The sequence below is a fragment of the Ixodes scapularis genome, unplaced genomic scaffold, assembly GCF_016920785.2.
Source record: "Ixodes scapularis isolate PalLabHiFi unplaced genomic scaffold, ASM1692078v2 PGA_scaffold46__3_contigs__length_2488377, whole genome shotgun sequence".
NCBI lineage: Eukaryota > Metazoa > Arthropoda > Arachnida > Ixodida > Ixodidae > Ixodes > Ixodes scapularis.
This window is the reverse complement of record NW_024609875.1, coordinates 1,054,938-1,075,996: the sequence shown is the minus strand read 5'-3', so window position 1 is coordinate 1,075,996 and position 21,059 is coordinate 1,054,938. Positions and strand designations below refer to the sequence as shown.

General features: G+C 43.9%; 2 protein-coding genes across 2 annotated transcripts; one reads left to right on the top strand and one right to left on the bottom strand.

Annotated features, from left to right (window-relative positions):
* Positions 1-8,357: 8,357 nt before the first annotated feature.
* LOC115333113 lies at positions 8,358-12,812 on the bottom strand. Its single transcript, XM_029995685.4, has 3 exons — positions 11,632-12,812; positions 10,978-11,095; positions 8,358-10,499 (listed from the first exon to the last, which is right to left on the bottom strand). The coding sequence occupies exons 1-3, from the start codon at positions 12,685-12,687 to the stop codon at positions 9,244-9,246; spliced, it is 2,430 nt and encodes an 809-aa protein (XP_029851545.2). The 5' UTR covers positions 12,688-12,812; the 3' UTR covers positions 8,358-9,243.
* Positions 12,813-13,216: 404 nt separating this feature from the next.
* Positions 13,217-17,630, top strand: LOC115308895. The gene is made up of 11 exons (XM_040215249.3): positions 13,217-13,406; positions 13,505-13,641; positions 14,074-14,166; positions 14,261-14,468; positions 15,106-15,168; positions 15,913-15,984; positions 16,523-16,582; positions 16,695-16,787; positions 17,025-17,086; positions 17,157-17,379; positions 17,451-17,630. The coding sequence occupies exons 1-11, from the start codon at positions 13,217-13,219 to the stop codon at positions 17,579-17,581; spliced, it is 1,332 nt and encodes a 443-aa protein (XP_040071183.1). The 3' UTR covers positions 17,582-17,630.
* Positions 17,631-21,059: the final 3,429 nt, after the last annotated feature.

The window sequence follows — 21,059 nt, the reverse complement described above, 5'->3', positions numbered from 1 at the left end:
TGGTTCAGGCTTTTGTAGGGGTGGTCGATGACTTGGTGTTTTCTAAAAAGTTATCTTTTTCTAAAAGTGTGGTGGTCGAATATTCGGGGATGGGCATTGAGTCAGGATCTTAAGGTAAAAATTTCATCCACATGCCGGGATTCATGTGCCTTGTCCCCCTAGCGAGGGGGACAAGGCCTTCAAAATTTTAGGTTCGCAAAAGGGGTGCGTCAGTATTGACATCTCATTTTACGTCAGGCCTTTCATTTTAAAACTCCCTATGAATGACATGGCTAAAATTCGTTTGGGTGTACTTCCTCCCAGCAAGTATATGGTTCGGTCTCAAAAGGTCTAATCTGATGTTGACTGCACCTCAGGTCTCCACCGACGATTCATCAGGACGAGACCCAACCGGGACACTAGGGAGGAGCGGCTTAAGCAAGGGAGGCTACATATACGACAGCTTCTTGCGGACAAGAAACGAAAATAGATAGATGGTGAGTGTTTCAATTGCTAAGCCTTTTGGCATGCACATTCTGTTTGTTATGATTGAAGATTCCTGCAGAGTTCAATTTCAACTATTGTTAAATACCGAGCATGCGCTCAGATCGCAGAAGCGCCTACCCTCTGATTCGAAACGATCCGCAACTAATCAAAGGGCATACCAGACACCCATCCACCTGTTTTCAGCAATGCTCAAAATATTAAAAGAGCACATCAAGCGCCAGGTGCTTTGGCGTCTTTGCCACAATGGCGCCAGTTGCAGAGCTGACACACCTGTGACTGGCACAAGCCATGGCATGGCCTTTGGGAACCAGGGAATCGAGATTAAAGAAGTAGCGCAGAAATTGGAGGCGGGTGGTGAAGGTGAGCAGAGTTAATGGAAAACAAGGATGAAGGGTGTCCGTCGCATGAGGCATCTATGTCCCGTGCATGTAATTTGAATGCGCTGTAGGCAGCTACTCGAAAAAAATTGTTACTTGTACGTAACTAATCAAAAAATCTCTCCTGCAGTTTCCACGGCCCACAAGCCAGCAGGTGCCAGTTCGCTCTCGTTCAAAGGTGAGGATTCCAGATTTTCTAGTTTGCTCTGAAGCATCAATACTTAAGCCAAACAAGCGGTACGGCATATTTAATTGATGGAACTTAGAACGACTGGGGACGCTTTCACTGAAGCTTGTTTTGCTGCAATATACGCGTGTATTGTAGCAAAACAAGCTTCAGTGAAAGCGTCCCCAGTTGTTCTGAGCTCCGTCAATTAAATATGCCGTATCGCTTGTCTGTCGGGCTTCAGTGTTGCTGTAGGCAACAAAACATGTGCCCAGTTTTGTCACAAGAGGCATATTATGTCACGCACATGTAATTTTGATTTTATCTGGCTTAGTGTGCTGTAGGTGGCTGGTCAAAGAAATTGGTACTTGGACGCAGCTAATCGCAAATCTTTCTGACAGTTTCCAAGGCTTAAGAGCCAGCAGGTCCCAGTTTGCTTCTCCTCAGAGGTGAGAATTCCAGATTCCCGAAGCAGGAATACTGAAGGCAGACGACCGGTACAGCATTTTTAATTGACAGAGCTCGGAACGACTGGGGGCTCGTGCATTGAAGCTTATTTTTTTGTAATACACGCAAGCGACATTGACGTATGCCCAGTTATGTTGCAAGAGGTTATCTATGTCCTGCGCATGTAATTGTTTTAATCTTTTCGACTTAGTGTACTTTACGGGGCTACTCAATGTAATTGCTACTTGAACGCAACTAATCGCAAATCTCTCTTCCAGTTTCCATGGCCTACTAGCAAGCAAGCACCAGTTTGTTTTTCCTCAAAGGTGAGCATTCCAGATACTTTAGTTAGGTGCAAAGCAGGAACTGTGAAGCCAGACGAGCCGATAGGTTTATTTAATTGACGGAGCTCAGAATGATCCGTGGCAGTGGAATGGAAGCTTATTTTTCCACAATCAAACGCAGACATAATTTTGAATCTATCCGGCTTAGTGAAGGATTGCTACTTGTTGCGAACTAATCACAAATTTTTATTTTGCAGTTTCTATATGGCTACAGCTAGCAGGTGCTGCTTTCATTAAAAGGTGAGGATTTCACATTCTGTTTTCAAACAGCAAGTTTTTGAATGAGGGTCCTAAACAATTAACTTTCTTTTGCAGTAAACGCCGGATCCTCCAGTTGAGGAATATGTTAAATATATTTGGTATGGATAAACCCAGTGTTTTGCTTCTTTATGCATAATTTGACAACAACAACACTTTTTATTTTCTCACTCAGAAATACACACAAGAGACTGCGTTGCAAAGAAATGTTGTGCTGAACGTGATATTACAACTCGCACATAGTTTTATTGGTAGCCGATATAATATATTGGATTCCAATATCCATAATACGCTGAGTATATTGGAATCGTAAACCCTTATTGGATCCCCATACGACACATGGGGATCCAATAAGGGTTTATACGGTATTGGATTCCAATATTTTCAGCGTATTATGGATATTGGAATCCCATAACAAATCCTTATTGTAATACAATACAATAAATGTAATGTTTTCAAATACACTGTTTATATTGTATTGCAATACATTAAAAAGATATTGTTTACCAATATCCATAATACGCTGTTTATATTGGGGTTTTCCAATAGGGTTAGATCGTTTTTCTTTAGATATCATGGCGTCGAGCACTGCGCTAAAATTGCCCAATACACATGTATAATACGTGTTGACGTTGCAGACTACTATTATAGGGCACGTAATGACGCGTATAGACAATGCTATGAAGCACACAGGGTGAATCAGCTTGACAAAACACCAAGATACTAAAGTATGCCTAATCAAACAATAAAAACAGACGACAAGAACGATGCATGGAGTTGTGGAACGAAGAAGGCACTGGATTAGCAAAAAAAAAAAAAAAAGCATGTATAATCAAAAGAAAGCAATTACAGCGTGTTGTGGCTCTGAAATAGATACAATTTTTCGTTTTGAAAGAATTAATAGCGTGTAATGGCATATCATGGTGTACAACATAGAACTGGCCCTCAATTTTTACTAACTTAAACATGGCTCAGTAATAAAACGCTGACTGGTGCTGACGGACACACAGCGTCATGATGTGGCCCGTCGTTGAACCTGACGCCCCGCGTCAATTTCTTCAGTTTCAACGACCGGCCACCCCATGGCGCTGCATGTCTGGCAAATGAGTGCCTGGTCGGCACGGGCTAGCCAATGGGATCGAAGCGGTGTAAAAGAAGCTTTCGCATTAAAAAAAACAAAAAAAAAAAAACATCAACTAAATATATTACACTTTTATCATGTGAATAAAGCAACATAGTACCCGTTACGAGTAAAGAAACTACGCTGATTTCTAATGTTCCCTGGTGGAGAGAAAAATAGAGCTCGATATACACCTAAACACCTTTTATGAGTTGTGAATACGTACGCAGGCGAACCGAATGTCCACTCCCTTGTTTCCTCTGCTGCGTACTCTTCGTCGCCGGTCAGCGCGCGCGCTCCCCTTAGCGCGTTGACTTTGGACGCTCTGTGTTAAAAGCACGCTGACGGACACGCAGCGCCATCGGGTGAGCGGTCCTTGAGACTGAGGCGGAGAAACAGCCGCCGAAATCCTGAAGCTCGCACGCGAAGGCTTCTCCGGCCTTCCCATTCGAGTCACTCCCCAGCTGAAGAGTGCAATAGCGCTAACTCCGTCGCTCGCCGCCAGGCGGCGTTGTCTGCCCAGTCATAACAGAGGTGCGAGCCGTCAGCGTTCCAAGTAGAGATCTGCACTGGTACGGGCCGGACCGCGGGCCACGGGCCGGCCCGGGCCTCGGGCTGGGCTCGGGCTTCACGGCTACATTCATGAAGGGCCCGGGCCGGGTGCGGGCCTTGTACTCAAGTCTAGAAAAGGTGCCAAAGCAAGCGAAACGGGTCATTTTTTTTATCGGTTTGCTTTTCGGAAGCGTGTTTGGGGGTTGAGAGAGGAACCACAATGGGGGATAAACAGACGCTGAAGCATGAGTCTGTGGCTGTCTGTTTTGGTATGGTTCGCTGTGTGCAGCGAAGGCTCTTCCACAGATTAGCGGCGCGGCGTTCCTTTTCGTCCCCGGCGGCGCCGCCATCATAAAATCGCTTCTCACCACAAACACGCACATCCATGCGCCTATACAATGCGTAGCCTCACCGGCGTAAACCATCTGTACGCACGAGGGCTTGCATACCAATAGGGGGGAAGAAGTTCCCCTGAGGGGTACTTTCCTGAAAAATTTCTCGCAGACCACCACAAAAGACAACGGCATTACTCCTTTTTTTTTTTTTTTTTTACGGTTGTGCGCAGCGAGAATGGCAATTTAGAACTTTGCCCGTCTTTTGTCCGAACTCGTCGCGGTGTTTCCCTTGCTTTCCAACTGTGACACGCGGTTTTGTTTACTTCTGCTTGCCATTTTTGTTTTTTCGTGCTTTCCGCGCGTGTTTGATCGCAAAAAAGGAATATCGGGTGATTTTTTTTGACAAGCGTCCTAGGCCTGCAGATTGGTACACTAATAAAAGCAACCAAAATTGCTTACAGTATTTACTATTGGGTATCGTAATCAACTTATCTGTAGCAGTTGCAAGCGAGCTGCCATGCCGCGCAATTTGTGAGCTATTCATACTGGGCTAAAATAAGGCAGGGCTGGCCTGCGAAAATGAGGTTCGGGCCGGGCCCGCCCGGCTGTCAGAAATAGATGGCGGGCTGCGGGCAAGTCCGGGCCCAATAGACAGTGGTTTGTGATGCCAAAAGCGCTAAAAACAACGGACAAGCAACAAAACCATCAACAGAGAGTGCTACTTGCAACTAAAGTTTATTCGCAGTAAACACCATATATATATATATATATATATATATATATATATATATATATATATATATATATATATATATATATACCGTGAAATCGCAACATGTACTACAGGAATGCGACATCACCCAATCAGTGTTCGTCTGTCCGCTATCTACTTTACGAAAGATATTCACCTCAATGCCAAATAGTTGAAGGAACGCGCTGACACACGTTCCTTCAACGTACTCGGATATGAAAAAAAGCTTCAGATATCTCCCTTTTCATTTTGTTCCGGTTTCGGGCCAAATAATGGTGTTGTTAAACTTCGGGACACACCCACATCTGTCACAGTGCACGGCCTGGTCTCCCGAGGGTGACGATCGAACTGACAGTGCACGCTCCCTGAGCCTATCATTTATGCAACGTCCCGATTGGCCTATGTATACTTTGCCACATGATAAATGAATCTTGTAAACCACGCCCTCGCTACACTCCACATACCTGGTCATATGCTTCTTCTGACAGACACCGACGCGTGTCTCCCCTCGTTCCACTATTCCACACAATCTGCCCAGTTTTGAGGTGCTGAGAGTAACACGGGAACCCCAAGTGTTTGCCCCACACTCTTTATATTGTGGCTCAACTTATGAACATAAGGTATTACAACTGGCCTACGCCTTGGCTTCTCTCCTACAACACCACATCCTTCCTGAAGTTTCTAACCCAGGTAAAAATTCAAAGTGGTCTTACAAGTGGTCCCACTTTACTTAAAGTGGTCCCACTTTACTTGCAAGTGGTCCCACTTTACCTGTAAGTGGTCCCACTTTACTTGTAAGTGGTCCCACTTTACCTGTAAGTGGTCCCACTTAACTTGTAAGTGGTATCAGTTTTCTTTTAAAGTGGTACCACTTCTATCTTAAGTGGTACCACTTGGGTTCACATGGCCCACTTGCACCCCACCACTCAATCTAAGTGGTCCCACTTAGATCCCCAAGTGGTCATGCCATTTTGATTTAATATTTTACTATCAGCTGATCCCATTTCCACTGACAGTGGTCAGTGATCGAACATAATTTTGATTTGGATGCGGGCACACATGGAATCTACCCTATGTGCTCATTTAGGGTTAGCTTGACTTATGCGGCAATTAATTATGCGCATATAGTCTCTACATCGAGATGTTCACGCAAAGGGAAACTTTTTATGTTAATTACTACCTGTATGCAGGGTGTTCCAATTAACACAAACCAAGCTATAAAGAAAATGCAAGTGCACTTCACAAATGAAATTAACTAATTTTTTATTGAGCCTATTATCTGCCACTAATGAACAAGCTTCTAATTATTTAAGGGCCAGAGTGTCAATTGGAAACTCGTGGAGCGCCTTAAAACACCTGATCTAAGAATTTTCTATGTAACATGCTTCGCTTGCTTCTTTTTTTTTCTCTTCTGGTCCATAAGCCTTTAAAATGTCAAAATGAACCCAACTAATCGCGGAGTGCCTTAATTCACAAATTTTCTTTAGAGGAAAAAAAACAAACTGTGATGGTATTTTGCTGTAAATTCCTCAGTTGGGCACTCTACAACTCTTCAAGTGACACCTCAAACCTAAATTTAAAAAGTTAGCTCTGTACATCTTTATTAATTAGGTAACTGGGCTAAATAAAAAAGTGCCTCCATTTTTGCAAGCTGCTTGCTAACAACAGAACTTTATTCATAGAGTGCTTAGTATCTTTTAAGGCTTGAAATAAATGCCTGATGAAACCATGTTTAAAAGACAAAAACAACTAAACATGACAATTAATTACTTGTTTATTTACGGATACCACAAAGCATAATGGGGCATCAAAGAAGTTCAAAATAAAGCTATACACCACACACAGAAAAAAAGCAATACAATGTTTTTATCATAATCTCAGTAACAATAAAATCTGGAACAAATGACGAAAGCAAGAAACCAACGAACCAACTAGCTTAATCAAAAGAGGTGTTACACGAAAAGTATAACTTCGGTGAAAATCGAGTAAAGAGAAAAAACACAGCAAGTTCACAACAAAAATCAAATGATTCAAATTACATCTCTGCAGCCAAGGGGGCAAAAATTAATGTTATAAAATGCTTGCTCAAGTTCCTTTCTCCTTTGTTTTAAATGGAATACTGACACTGGGTGTGCATTCGCTTTTGCAACACATTAAAGCTTACTTTTTCCCCTTGTCAGATTATTAAGATCACAACTTCAATAATGGCATAGACTCAGCAAAGGGTGTGCATTAAAAATTACCAATAAATTAAAAGCAAAAATTCATCCATCAGCAGTAATTGCACAGCAAAGAGCAATGAAATCATGATATTGTGTATTATTAAAAAATCCTATATTTATTAAATTCAGAAGATTCATTCTTGTTATATTCCACGATGTATGAGGTATCAAAACTAAAAGCTATTATTCAGATCATGTTTAGGTGCAAAGATAATGCAAGCAGAACTGTTGCAATGAAAACAAACTATGAAAACCAAAACTCTTCAAAACACGGCTGGCAAACACCCTGGATATATGTGACTAAACTGATGTATCTAGACAAATGTGTACTCAGAGTAGCAAATGGCATATTGTGTCACTTAAAACACCGACGCTTGACCTTCAACGTCTGTGGGGGAGCTAATCCTTTTAGCAACGTCTTCTCCTAACTGCAAGGGGAGCTGCATTGTGAAAGGGAGATGTGTGGAAGGTATAGCAGAGAGAGAAGTACAAAAAAAGTGTAAAGCACAAGGTGCATGGGCCTTTAAGCAGGAAATACACGTGATGAAAAAGAGTATTACACAATTGTTGCTGTAGCAACTTTTGTTAGCATCCTACGTTGCGACATTGGGAGCATCGCTTGGACGACGTCACTGACAAAAAGACACTGACCACAGTTTCTGCGGCAACTATCATGCAATGATCTTTTTCGATATAAGTTTTTCCAGCTTTGGAAGTACAAAAAAGTTTTTACAAGCATAGTGGCCTCCAGTACTCAAGCCAGTGTCCCCTTTCAAAAGGGTACTCCACCGATTTTCGAGCTGCTTAAATTCACTACATTTCCTGAATCCACGGCCTAAGGGTGAAATGCAAGTCGAGCTAGCACTCTAAGAAAGCGTGCATTTGTCTCATGTTGCTTCATCACGGTTGAAGTAAGCTTCCTCAGCACCCATATTACACCATCAAGCTTCATGTAATCAGTTGGGAACATGTTCTACTGCCCAAACACTGGACCTGAGACTCCCTTTGATGTTGCTGTCTCAAAAATGCAAAAAAAAAAAAGAAAAAGAAAGAAAAACAATAACAAAAAACAAAACCAGTGAGAATTAAAGGCGCTGTGCAACGACTTTAACGTTGAAAGAATTGGCATCTTCTACTTTTGACATTGTTCATCTTGTCACAAAGGACAGAAAACGCACCTCTTCCCTTCGAAATGTTGCGATTCCGCCGCATAATCAAGAGGAAAAAATTAGAATATTCCATGACCTGCAGCCGCGAGCGGCGGCCATGAGAAACACGCGAAGTGATGTCAACGGGGGGTCTTGTAGAAATATAGCAAGTTGTGCGAATATGTGCTCGATAAGAGATAACTTTTCTATAAATCTTGTCGTTCCAACATAAATATAAATGCGTCGAGAACCTGGTAATTATCGACAGAACTTTTATTATATAGATTTTTAATGGTGCCATCTATCCTAGGTCCACAAAACCACCAGCCCTCTCTGCTACTGCGAACAGCCGCCACAAGCCGGAGGGGGAGGGGGACAGGTGGACGGGTATGGCCGGACCCGGATGAGACTTTCCTCCTTTCATCATATTATTCGCGCTGCGCCCACCAGCACGTGGTCATGCGGTTGCGAGCGGATGAGTTCTCGCTGCTCACTGGTGGCTTTAGAGAGAGAACTTTACCGGAACCCCGCGCCTACCCCATCGTGTCACTGCGCACGTGACCCGGAAGACGATGTACAGGTCGAGAGGCGGCGAAAAACTGGATCTTTTTAACTTTTTAAAATAAAAACTAAGGTATCCAGGCAAAATCTGTATTCTGTAGTTCACTTCAGAAGTGTCAGGCATCAACTTCCACAATTATTTAAGCAAAGCCTTGAAATTGTTGCACAGCTCCTTTAAGGTTTGATAATGCAGCAACCTCACAACAAAATATTACTTGAACAAAATATCATGGTTAGGAGTTCTGCAATGCCTATCGGTGTGTTGGGCTAAGTGAGGCAAATTGGCGACCATGAAAAAAATCGGTGGAGTGTTCCTTGTCCTAGATGCCCACAGTTGGTGACAGGTAAGAGTAAAAGATAGGCTGGAGAGAAGGAAGCAGAACGAAGGCTGAAGTGCAACCTTCGCTCTGCTTCCTCCTCTCCAGCTCATCTTTTACTCTTGACCTGTCACCATTATAGTGACCAGTGTTAGACTTCTATGACCATTCATACTTATTGCACAGTTCGGCGAAGATGATTGTGCCATCAATGTCTAAATACATACATGGACGCACACACCCACGAACCTTATGCAACTGCATAGTCTGTCGCCTTTGAGCAAGCTGGAGGTGTTGCACACCTCCAAAGGCAGAGACATCATAAGCATATGAAGCAACATACACATTCCGACTGCCATTCTCACCACTTGAAGAGAGGATGTGTTCAGCTCTTATGAACTCATCCCCCAGCCTTAGGGCTGTGGAGTCCCGCTTTATGGGAGCACGGTATTGCGTGCTGTGAAATGTGTGCCCTGCAACACGCACACGGTCGTACTCGACAATGTCCTGCATCACTTCCGAGGCCAGCTCCTCAACAAGTCCAAGCAGAGAGTCGGGCAGCTGCCTAGGTTTGCCAAAAAGGTGCAAGTCACCTGGCTTGTCAGGTTTCCTCGTCGAAAGGTGTTCCCGGACCTCATCTGAAGCCATACTCCTCAGCTCGAAAAAGCTGTTGCGGAGGAGGATCCGAGATAAGATCTGGAAGGGCACACCATTCGACGAGGAAATGAGTTTCAAAAGATGCCCCATGTTGGACTCAAACGGGAAACATGATAGTGCCCATAATGGCCCATGGAGGAGCACAGCCTTCGGAAGGTGCAGGAGCATGTGCAGGTTCGAACTCATGTGCGTCTTGCCATACAAGAACTCGGTGGCAACAACAAACTCTGTCAGTTTCTCCGTGCTAAGATCTACATCTTCACGTGTCACCTCTGTCTTCGTCAGAATGTACAAAGCGGAGGCAAAGAGCTCGAAGTGCTCGTAGTAAACATCTGGCAGAACACCCTTCACACATGGCAGGCAGTAATAAAATAACCAGGCCTGCCACTCGGCCGCTTTCCAATATTTCCTGAGCTTCAGTGCTCGTGGCGGACGGTTCAAGCACTGCGGTGGCTTCAGGCTGCACAACCTTTCGTTTACAATAGACTGCCGTGAAGGCTGCCCAATGTAAAAATCCTCACCCACAGCAGAAAACCATTGCTCCGCAAACTGCCGCGTTACGCCCAGAAGGGCGCCGTGCATATAGTCTGGATGGAAACTCCAGACTATATCGAAGCCTGGTACGTTCAGAAGGGGCGATGGTCCCTTGACTCCATGGATGGTGCGGTTGCTTGCTGCAGCCTCCTTCATGTCCTCAACCATTCCACGCTCGGTCCGGTCATCCATAGCACCAGCACTTGCAGGATACTTGATGCAACCTGCATGAGGGAGTCCACAAAATTATAAATAACAAGCAGTATGCAAATGCTGTGAACAACTTAATTTTCATGAGGACCTAATTATTGTGAATTTCACGAATCGCAAAAATAAGATGCTTACAGTAGAGATTTCTCATGTTGCAGGGAAGGTGATGTGAATGATTATTTTGTATGAATTATTTCCAGTTGATATTAATAGCACAAAATGAACAGAGAATATAAAACCTGAAAGTAATAAAGCATAAAATTTCAGTGCTTATTGAAAAAGGGTTTGTCTAATTGTCTAAAATAGTATTCCTGTAGTCACTGATAGGTTTAGATCTTCAGGCAAGGAAAAGGAAGGATGGGCAGGAGGAATCAGACAAAACGCTAGAGAGGCTGGCTTTCTCCTTTTTGGAGAAAGCCTCCCTAGCTTGGAATATATGCATGTATCCTATAAATAGCTTCAAATGAGTAAAATCACATTTTGTTTTCTTACCATTTATGCAAACTCCGGGGTGGAGGCACCAGGAACATCCATAGTAACCGTTAAATTGCATAACATTCTGCATCGCTGCCCTTGCCGGGGAGTCTGCCACACAGCTGATGCAGTAGACCTGCAAACAAGCTTTTCTGTTAATATTCCCTGTGACCACAATCTATACAAATAAAAAAGTTGGAAAAAAGATCTGCTATAAGTTATCTGTGTCAGATAGTCGGGGCTATTACTGATGTAAAACCTTTTATAGATTTGCAACAGATCTGATGGTGTTAAACAAGCGATATAAAAGCTTGTCCGATTAAATAATTTGCACCCACATAACTCAGTACCCAGTCCTTTGCACAGGCGGCCAAGCCTCAAGAGCATTAATGCTCGCGGAAGTGCACGACATTGTATGGTCCACTGTATTGTGGGGACACTTAGTACCTGGGTATGGCGAACAGAATGACGTCATGTGAAAACTATGTACAGCAGATCTGTGATAGACCTATAAAAATGCCAGCAATTATCGTGGAGCTGCATTCATGCGTGCAGATGGATGTTATAATTGTATGAGCACACAACTAGGAGCTCCTGCAGCTATGCAGACAGCTACAACAAGAGAGGCTTCTACATTTTAGCTGCTACAAGTGTGTCAAGCGGGAAACTCACCTTGGAGTTTACGGTTACGCCCCCAGCATTCCAGGTGACCCCGTCTTCGGCTAGCCTTTCCATCTGGGTTGTGAAGGCTTGAAGCAGTAGGGTCATATTTGGATGCTTTGCACCGTACCATAACAATGGCAGGACGACAGAACGCCAGCGCAAGCATGGTGGCAGCTCATTCAGCGTCAACTGGACGGGCCAAATGGAATAGTTCGCAGACTTAAACACCGGGCTGCCATCCGCGTTCATGGAAACGGTGAGGTCATGAACCCCACAACCAAGTTTAGCACGCTGGTCGCGGTAGAAATCGCCGTCGGTTATGTCCGTTTTCACAGTGGATGACCTCGGTGCAGCGGCAGTCGTCAGGGATTCCGCTAGCTTGATTCGCACGGTTTCGTCAGCCAGAACCGATTCAAGTTGCTTCTCCAGCGGAAGACTGATGAAATAATTTCCTCTCGACATGAGATCTCTCCCGGTGTAGCGCTCACCGCACACCGAGCAGGTAGGCGAGATGGCCTGTCTTTCTTTTAGGCTCCCTGTTGTTTTTCCGAGCAGAGTTTCACACGTCGGGCAATAGAAGTGAAACGTGACGTCATCCGGGGAGGCACTGGCAAACTTACGAAATAAATGCTTGCTCTCTGGGAGGCTGCTCGTTCCCAGCAGCCGGTTTTGTAGCTTCAGAAGCTTTTCGATGTCGGTCCACGCAAGTCCAACTTCGATTGCATAGTCCATGATTAACACTAGAGCGTCGCCAACAGAGAGTGAAGTACCGTTCCCCAGAGGCGTGACAAACTCGACGAACGGCCGATCATGGTTTGAACCTTGAGCACTTTCGTGCTCCGGCGAGTTACATTCTTCCTCGGTGCAGGTATCTCCCTCTGGGCCATCTGCGCAGTCCGGTACTTGAGCTTCAAAGGAAGTAGAGGACGTGGAAGAGCCAGTACTAGTTGAAGGGGTTGGTGCTCTTGCAGTTTTGAGTCTGTGAGTTGTCGATTTAGGCATACGCTCATGTGGCTCAGCATCCGGCTCTAAGTAACGCTTCCGAGTCTTGTGCTTGGAAAGCATTTCTTTTGTCTTACTGTTCTTGTGCAGCGTGAAAACAAATTTCACAAAGCGTCAAAAAAAAAAAGAACGGTTAGAACTGTTGTTTACGACGGATGGAACAACGAACCTGGAGCACCCGATGCCTAATGCCGTAAGGCCAGGGAGCAGGGAGGCTATGGATGCCACTTGTTGGCTATATCCAACAAAAAGCATCCGTCTCATCCGTCTAGTTACGGGCTTAAGCGGAACTACGCAGGGCATAGTAAATTTCGTTTTAAATTCACATCTTTTTGAGTATATCAAATATTATTAATTGTTAGATCGGAAAACAGTATTTAAAAACTTTGTTTTAAACTACTGCCAACTGACCTCTGCTACTGACGTGATATACCTAAAATTTATAGCCAAGCCTAGCCAAGACTGCGTTTTGTGTGTGTGTGTTTTTTTTCTGCTCTTTGTTGCGTGCGCCATGTGTTTATAATTACCGTACGTGCACTTTCGCTCCACGTGCGGGTTCACTGGCGCGTGAAGTGAATAGGAAGTTTAAAATATGTTTGCGCTCGTTCGCTTCCCAAATGAGTTCAGAGACAAGGTGTATGTTGTTTCTACACGCAACATAAAAGAATTTGACCCATCCGACGACACCGACTTCGACCCTTCGGCTGTGTACCAAGCCTTCTGGGACGACCCCGAGCATGAAAACTCTGGCTACTACTCGGCCCAAATCTTAATGATGGCAGGTATGTATCTGACAAATCTGCGCTAAAGCTTGAGAACATTTGAGAACGCAACTGCTGTTCACCGTGCATTATTTAATTATCGTAATTGTTTTATACAGAAAGCGAAGAAGGCCTCCAACAAAAAAGATCTGCAAAGCGTGTCCGGAAGGCACGGATTTACGCTTCGGATTATGAGGCTGAAGAGGCCATTGACGAGCCTGTGACCTCCCAAGCAGCACAACGAAAAGAGAGACAGGTACGTTGCTTCACGGTGCAAAAAAGCTAGGCGCGTATGCTGATTCGAAGCTTGCATCTATTTTCCTTGCCTCTGAAAGATTGTGATCAGATCAAGCTCGAGTGTTCTTGTAGTAGCCGTATACTGCATGAATTTCACTTCCTGCTCAAGCTCGTTGGTTGGACCCGTTTGGACTGCTTCGACTTGCGGTTAGGGCGACGATACGCGCGCACACGAGCCTAATTAATTGCTTTGTTTTGTTGAATGGCAGCCAGATTTGCTTTCCATATTTCGGTGCACAATTTTGGCTGTGGCATCAAAATAACTGCAGAGAGATGCTTTGCCATTTAATTACCCCCTATTTTGCATGAATATAAGCATATGCAAGCAGCGCTTGCACAGTAACGATGTTTTTATGCGAGGAAACTCTGGTGCACTTCTTTACCACAACAGGAGAAGAAGACACAGAAGGAGAACCGGCAGAGCGCGAAAGACAGCGCCTACGCCGATATCTTGAAGAAGCAGCTGGAGAGCTTGAAAAAAAAATGCTGAGTCTATACATTTAAATGCGCCGGTAAGAGCTTTTTTTTTTTCTTTTCTCCCTGATTTGGAGTTGCATACCACTAAAATAATTTTGTAGGTCCCAAAGAAGAGGAGGCAAAAGGTTGCTAGTTCTGACACTGAGACGGATGACAGCATAATGGCTGTGTCATCATCACAGCTGAAGCTGAAAAACCAGGAAATCAAACACTGGCGTCAACGATATGAAGAAAAGAGCAGGGAGAATGCAAGGCTGCAGAAAGTCATAGAGTCGTTGCAAAATGGCATGGATGGCAAACTTGACTCAAGTGAGCATAGTCGCCTTTCTTCCTACTCTTTGTTATAAGCTCGTTCAATTTGATTCAAATGATACTTTGCACTGGTGTGCCACACTGGGGAAGTAAACTTCGCCAGCTCTAGTAACAGATGTGCAATGGGAAGGCCACTAGTAGAGGGTACAATAATGGAAATTGCCATTACCGCTCGCATCCGCATGAAATATTCAGTTATCCATGTGCTGTTATTTTGTTTGTTATGTCTTAGAAATAAATTGTCATGGTAGCTTCTGTGCAGCCCCCTAAGTAAACGGCGTACAAGTCCTACGATATCCAAGGGCGCTGCGGCTAGCGAACTGCCACCTCGCAATAACAAACAGTATAGAGTTTATCCAGTTTACCATCCAGTGCTGGGCTGAAGGAGAAATGCTGACATGACCCAATTGTCTGCTCTAATATACATAGTGCTATGTTCCGCAATATGAAATGTATCACAAAGCAGGTTTTTTCCATGATTTGTTTTCCTAAACCTTGGTAAGTACAAATTCACTGGGGTTATAGTTCTCTTCTTGCATACACTTTATGATAAGCTACAAAACACAAGCAATGAAGATATGGACACTAAGTAGTGTGTTTACATGTTTTTTTTTTTTTTTCTATTACACCTTAGTGCTGAAGCTTCTAGAGAGACAGGGACGAGCCCAGCAGCTAAATCCCCTCAAGCTAAGCCCAGGTGAGTTGTGCACTCTGGTAGAAAACTAAAACACAAAAATGTTTCCAATTTTAGTGGTTTTTCGGAAGGTTACCAAATGCTACATGTACTATCGGCCACAAAGGTTTATGGACCACAGGAGGAAACTAAAAAATTTATCTGTGGTGCAACCTTGCACTTTGAACATACTTTATGGGTGTGGGTGATTTTTCATCCCCCAAAGATCATCCGCACTGGGGAAGCAAGCCCAGACTTGCAGTAAATAAATTTTTTAGTTAATTCCCATGGTTCCCATAAACTTTTGTGGCTGATATAGTACCTTATATCTTTCTGCAATTAATTGAGTATGTAACTTTGGATGATGCCCGACAAGTTTCTAACTAAACTTTGTCCTTAAATTTAAAAATGTTTTAATTTAATTTCTCAAAATAATTAAACTCATTAATTCCAAACTTTAGTACTTTCACTAAATAGGCCCTTCAGCACAGACCAAAACGACGTCAATCTTTTTTTGTGTGTGATGCATATAGTTTTGCACAAACGAATTAGGCCAATTTTCTTGAAACACCCTGTACAGTTCTAGAGTTATGAATCTCTTTACATTCAAACTAAAATATGGGCTCATGCCCTTTCTTTCGATTTCTGCTTACTTGTCACTACTAGTATGTTTATGGTTATGCATAGTTTGTATGACATGTTTTGTAATTCCCTTCATGTGTTACTTTGCTCGTCCAGTATACACTGGGGAAATTGTCTATGTTTCAGATCACACGTCAGCAGCTAGTTGGATGGAAGATGCACATCCAAGTCCTTCATGGGATGAACCCACTGCCCCTGGTGAATGTTCACTTCTTACTTAACCGGAAGGATAAACAGTTAACATCAGTTTTGCTCCGGTTGTTTTGCAAAAGGAGTACTAGAGTGTCCATTAAATACTTTTACCTTAAGTCTCGCAGGGGAACCTTCTTTGTACAAACATGCATGCTCTCTTATTTCCTGCAGCATCAACTACTACATTGCTCTATTCCTCTTTTTTTGCCATAATTTTATTTTTTTAGTCATTCTCTTGTGTATTTGCTAGTGTCTACTTTGCAACATCTTATTTATAAAGTTCCTTTCGACTCTCTTTGCAAGCTTCATTTTCTAAATTCACGCTTGCAGACTGCTAATTATTTATTTCCAGATAATTATACTGTACATACAGTTGTTGCACAAATTTAGCAACCAGTGGATACTTGAGAAAATACATAGCGTCATAGCACTTCAGAATGTTATACAACATTCTGCATGAACGCTTTATTGACAGCTCCAGTCCTTGTCGAGGCTAGCACAAAAAAAAACATCAGTGCTTTATAAAAACAAGCCGTTTCTTAAGTTTCAGATGTCACCGTGGGATTTGGTGCCCCCGTTGCCGTTTCGACAGCTTCAGCCACGGGTAACCAGTTCTTATTTCTTCAGGATGATTTGCGATCAGCTGAAGTTCAGTCTCTTATTCGTCTGCCTTATTATTGTGCAAGAAATCAGACTGAAAAGAACATATTTTTCAGGTTCTAATGGGGTGGCCAAAAGCAAGACGAAAACGTCAAGTTGGCTGTCTTCCGCTGACAGTGGCCGCCAGCGACAACCCCAGTCTACTGATGGTAATATTATAATTAAGAGAAAAACTGCCTTTACCTGGAAAGTACAAAGACTGCCATAATTAGGAAAATATAAAATGATTGCTTGTAGAAATTTTGTTGAAACTTTCCATAGCTCATAATTTTTTTCTGTTTCTTATATAGTTAGATTAAAGAACAGGGGCAAAACTCTTTCAAAAGTTAGCATACTCAATGCACAAAAAGGTCTCTTAAGATATTTCACAAATTTTTTTAATGCAGTTGTCGCTGATTACAACGGGCCAAAGAATGCTCCACCGTTCAGCACCTTGGAAAATGGCAGAGTAAGTTCAGTTCAGCCTTTCATTCAGTTTACCTTTTTAAATGTTCCTTTATGTTTGGTCTGTTTTGTAGTTCCATCTCAAAGGAGGAGTTACCATCTCCGAAACTCAAAGGAAAACTATTTATGCAAACAAAAAGGCAGCAAAGACGGCTAAAGACACCGCACAAGCTCTCTGGGGCTCGAAAAAGCTCAATGAAAGAACCTATGGGGGAAGGCTGGCCCCGAAGGACCGCAAAAATCTGGATGCTACTGCTCGCAAAGAGCTCACCCCAGAAAAGGTCTCCCTTGTCTTTGGTAAGTGAGTTAAGAACTAGATTGTGTCATTATTTAATACTAACATTTGTTTTTGCCTTACTATTTTTCAGAAACGTTGGCACACTGGGGTCGGACAGAGAACGTAGACATCACAAGTACAGTTGCAAACATGAATACTGTATTGTCAGAAAAAATACAAGACACCCGAAAAGCTTTCAAGCGCAGGGCCCTTCTGCAGTAGTGTAAGACGGCATCTGGAGCTAGGAAATAAACTATATTTCACTACTGCCGATTCTTTATATTCTCATCTGCATATGTTGAACTGGTTTTCACGATTACATATGATGTCACTGAACTATGGACAAGGGACTGTTCCTGGCTCCAAAGTGGTACCATTCCCACAGTGGTATCATTCCCAAAGTGGTCCCACTTCCAAAGTGGTCCCACTTCCAAAGTGGTCCCACTTCCAAAGTGGTCCCACTTCCAAAGTGGTTTATGGAACTGGTCCCACTTCCAAAGTGGTCCCACTTTCAAAGTGGTCCCACTTGTAAAGTGGTCCCAGTTCCATAAACCACTTAAAATGGTCCCACTTTGAATTTTCACCTGGGTTAACAGGCCGTCTGCCACTCCCACAAGAAGCGTAGGTGCAAAAGCTTCCTTCCTTTAGCTTCAATACGTGCAAACTAAAGTTGTCTTCTATCTTATGCAGGCAAGACCTCGTTAAGTCGTGGCGGAAAACGGACGTATAACTGCTCCAACGAGGACGTAGCTTCCACCACAGCCTCATCTTAGGGGTGAACGGAGTATACGCCTCGCAAGCGGGCTCATTTTCGTCTTCTGCGCATAAGAAAGGAAGTAGCGGTGACGTCAGAACGCCGAACTCTGATTGGCTGATCGCGACCCCCTATCTCAGCGTCGTCTGCTCCTTTGCAACGTCGTCTGCTCGCAACGTCGTCTGCGTCTGTCTTACCTTTCCTGCGACTTTCGGAGCGAACTTGACCTCGCCTTTAAGAGAGGGCAGACGAAATAACTCGAGCGGTACGTTGTTTTTGTCTAACAACCAGCAGACGCGCATCAAGGAGGGAAAGGACTCCCTGGCGAGGTGTCCCGGGGCGTCGAGGTTTTTTTGCTTAGAACCGAGGCAAGTTCCCTCCCAAATACTTTTTCCTTCCATTCGTGTGCGGCGAGACCCCTCACTCTTTAACGGCGTCGGCGGGTTGGCGCAGTTAACGTCGTCTGCTTTACGTCTGCTAGTCAAAGCGGTCAAAGCGATGGCTGCTTTACCTTTGCTGCGTCTGTCGGAGATTCACCGCTTTTTCATCGGCGAGAGTCACCGTTGCCTCGGGAAACAAGGATATAACAAGAGGAAGAAATTGACATTTTAATCTAAAACTGAGGTCAGCAATCAAAATATTATACGGGAAGGGTTCACAAGGGTCGCGCGGGCATATTCCACTCAGCACGCCAGCCGGTCGTGGGCAGACGGTCGCCGAGTCGCGGAGAGCCTGCTAGGCCTAACTGCCCAGCTCGTTTGGTCGCGTTCGGTGGGATCGTGGCCGTGGGAGCTTTTCCCGGGTGTTTGTGGATCCAGCGTTCTTGTTCGTCGTAGTCTGTTTCAAGTACTTTTTACTTTTTTCTTGCTGCTTGAAGTCGGGACGCGTCAGAACCGCGCGTAAAAAAATAAACGTCTGTGGGTCGTCGCGACCGCGACGTTGTCGGCCATGCTGATTTGATCGTAAGAAGTGCGTAAGACAGCTTCGGAGCTGTCGTAGGATTTTGTCGTAACCTGCGCAAAACTTACGAAAATTTCGTTTCGTGAATACGAATTTGTTCTTAAGTTTTGTCTTACGCACATTTTTGGCGTAAGATCGTTTCGTGAATCTGGCCTCTGCACTTCCGAAAGCCGCAGGAAAGGTAAGACAGACGCAGACGACGTTGCGAGCAGACGACGTTGCAAAGGAGCAGACGACGCTCAGATAGGGGGGCGCGATCAGCCAATCAGGGCTCGGCGTTCTGACGTCACCGCTACCCGCTGCGCGAGAAGCAGACGAACTTGCCCTCCGCATAGTTCTTCATCGTTGGCACAATCCGCTTTTAGTTTTAAGTACCAAAAATTAAAAAAAAATTGTGTGGTTTAACTTCGATGAAACAGTAAAAGAATTTTGATTTACGTACAAATGGTTGTGTTTGTACGACTCAACTTGCAATATCTTCCATTAGCCAGATACATCAGTATCGAAGGGTTCTCGCGAAGTCTGGTATCTCAACTAAAATACCCGTGATTGGAAAAAACTTTGTATCGCAATATGAAAGCGAAATCGTAGTGGTGCTTTTAAACTAAGCAATTAATTGCTTTGCATAAAATTACGACATGGGCTCATGGTTATTTATATGATGATATGTAGTTTACCAAATACGTTTTACAATATGACGGGTGGGCCGTACGGACAAAGATATTTGATACGCCATGCAAGAGTCGAATTCTAAATATACACACCTTTTCGCAAAAAGATTTTTGTAAACATTTTTAGTGCGCAATCTTTAGGTATAGAGGTATACGAAATTGAGCGAAATCGGAGGCCGTGAATTTTTATGTCATATACAAGCCTGTTTGTCGTCTGCACGATGGTTTCGGAGCTCGCTCCCTGGTTGCTTTCTGGGCGTAAAAGCGCTAAAACCCACTGGCAGGGTATGGCGATGAGCAAGACAATCCCGACAATTATGCCATATTGGGATGTTCACTTCACAGCAGCGGCGTAGAGTTTCCATTTTCCCGGGGGGGGGGGGGGGGGGTGCCTTTTCCGCGGAAGCGCGAAGGAACCCCCCTGCCCCCCCCCCCCTCCCCCCCCCCCCCCCCCGGAAGCATGCTGAAATTCCATGTTTCATGTCTTTTTTTTTTGTCAATCAAGACAATGTGGGAATTTTTTTTTTTACATGCCACTACAAGAAACTTTATACCTGGCACGTAAAGAGCGTCTCGGTAAAGGCCTCCCTCTTGTTCTCACCAGGGGGTGGGGGACGAGCCCCCATGCCCCCCTCCATAATCTACGCCTATGCTTCCCGGCAAAGTATTTGCCGTATCTTCGGCGAGGGCGTTCCCGTTTTAAAAGGCTGTGCATTTAACAGGTTTGGAGAGGCACTCGTTCATTCTTGCATTAGATATCTTCAATTTTGTGTTTCGTGAACAAGAACGAAAAAAAAAAACAACAATAAATGATCGCTTTTTTCACACCGCAGTAATCCACTATATGGAAGTTGTGGTGTGTGAATACTCAGTTGAATTTTACATTTTTCCTTATGCCGTTATAGGAACCCGTATGAACCGGTCTAAAGGGGTTCGAAACGTTATATTTTTCGCTCCGGGGATGAACTTGAACGGAACCGAAACCGAACCGAAATATTTGAACCGTAACCCGAACTGAACCAAAAAGAGTTTCGGTTCGGTACAACAAAATGACCACTGCTGTGCTAAGGGGCAAGCACCCTTTCAAAGTGGGATGTTACACACGATTTCTGAATAAAGCCGTGACTCTTTACGTACATATAATGACCCGCAATATTATGATTTTAAATGTCTTTAAATTCTAGATTTAACTAGAATAATTGTCTACGACCTAAAATATTTGTATGGACTGCTCTAGGTTTATTTTTCTTTATGGGAACACTTTGCTTTGGATTACCTTTATACGGCTTCATATCTGTTCGAGGGCACAATCAAT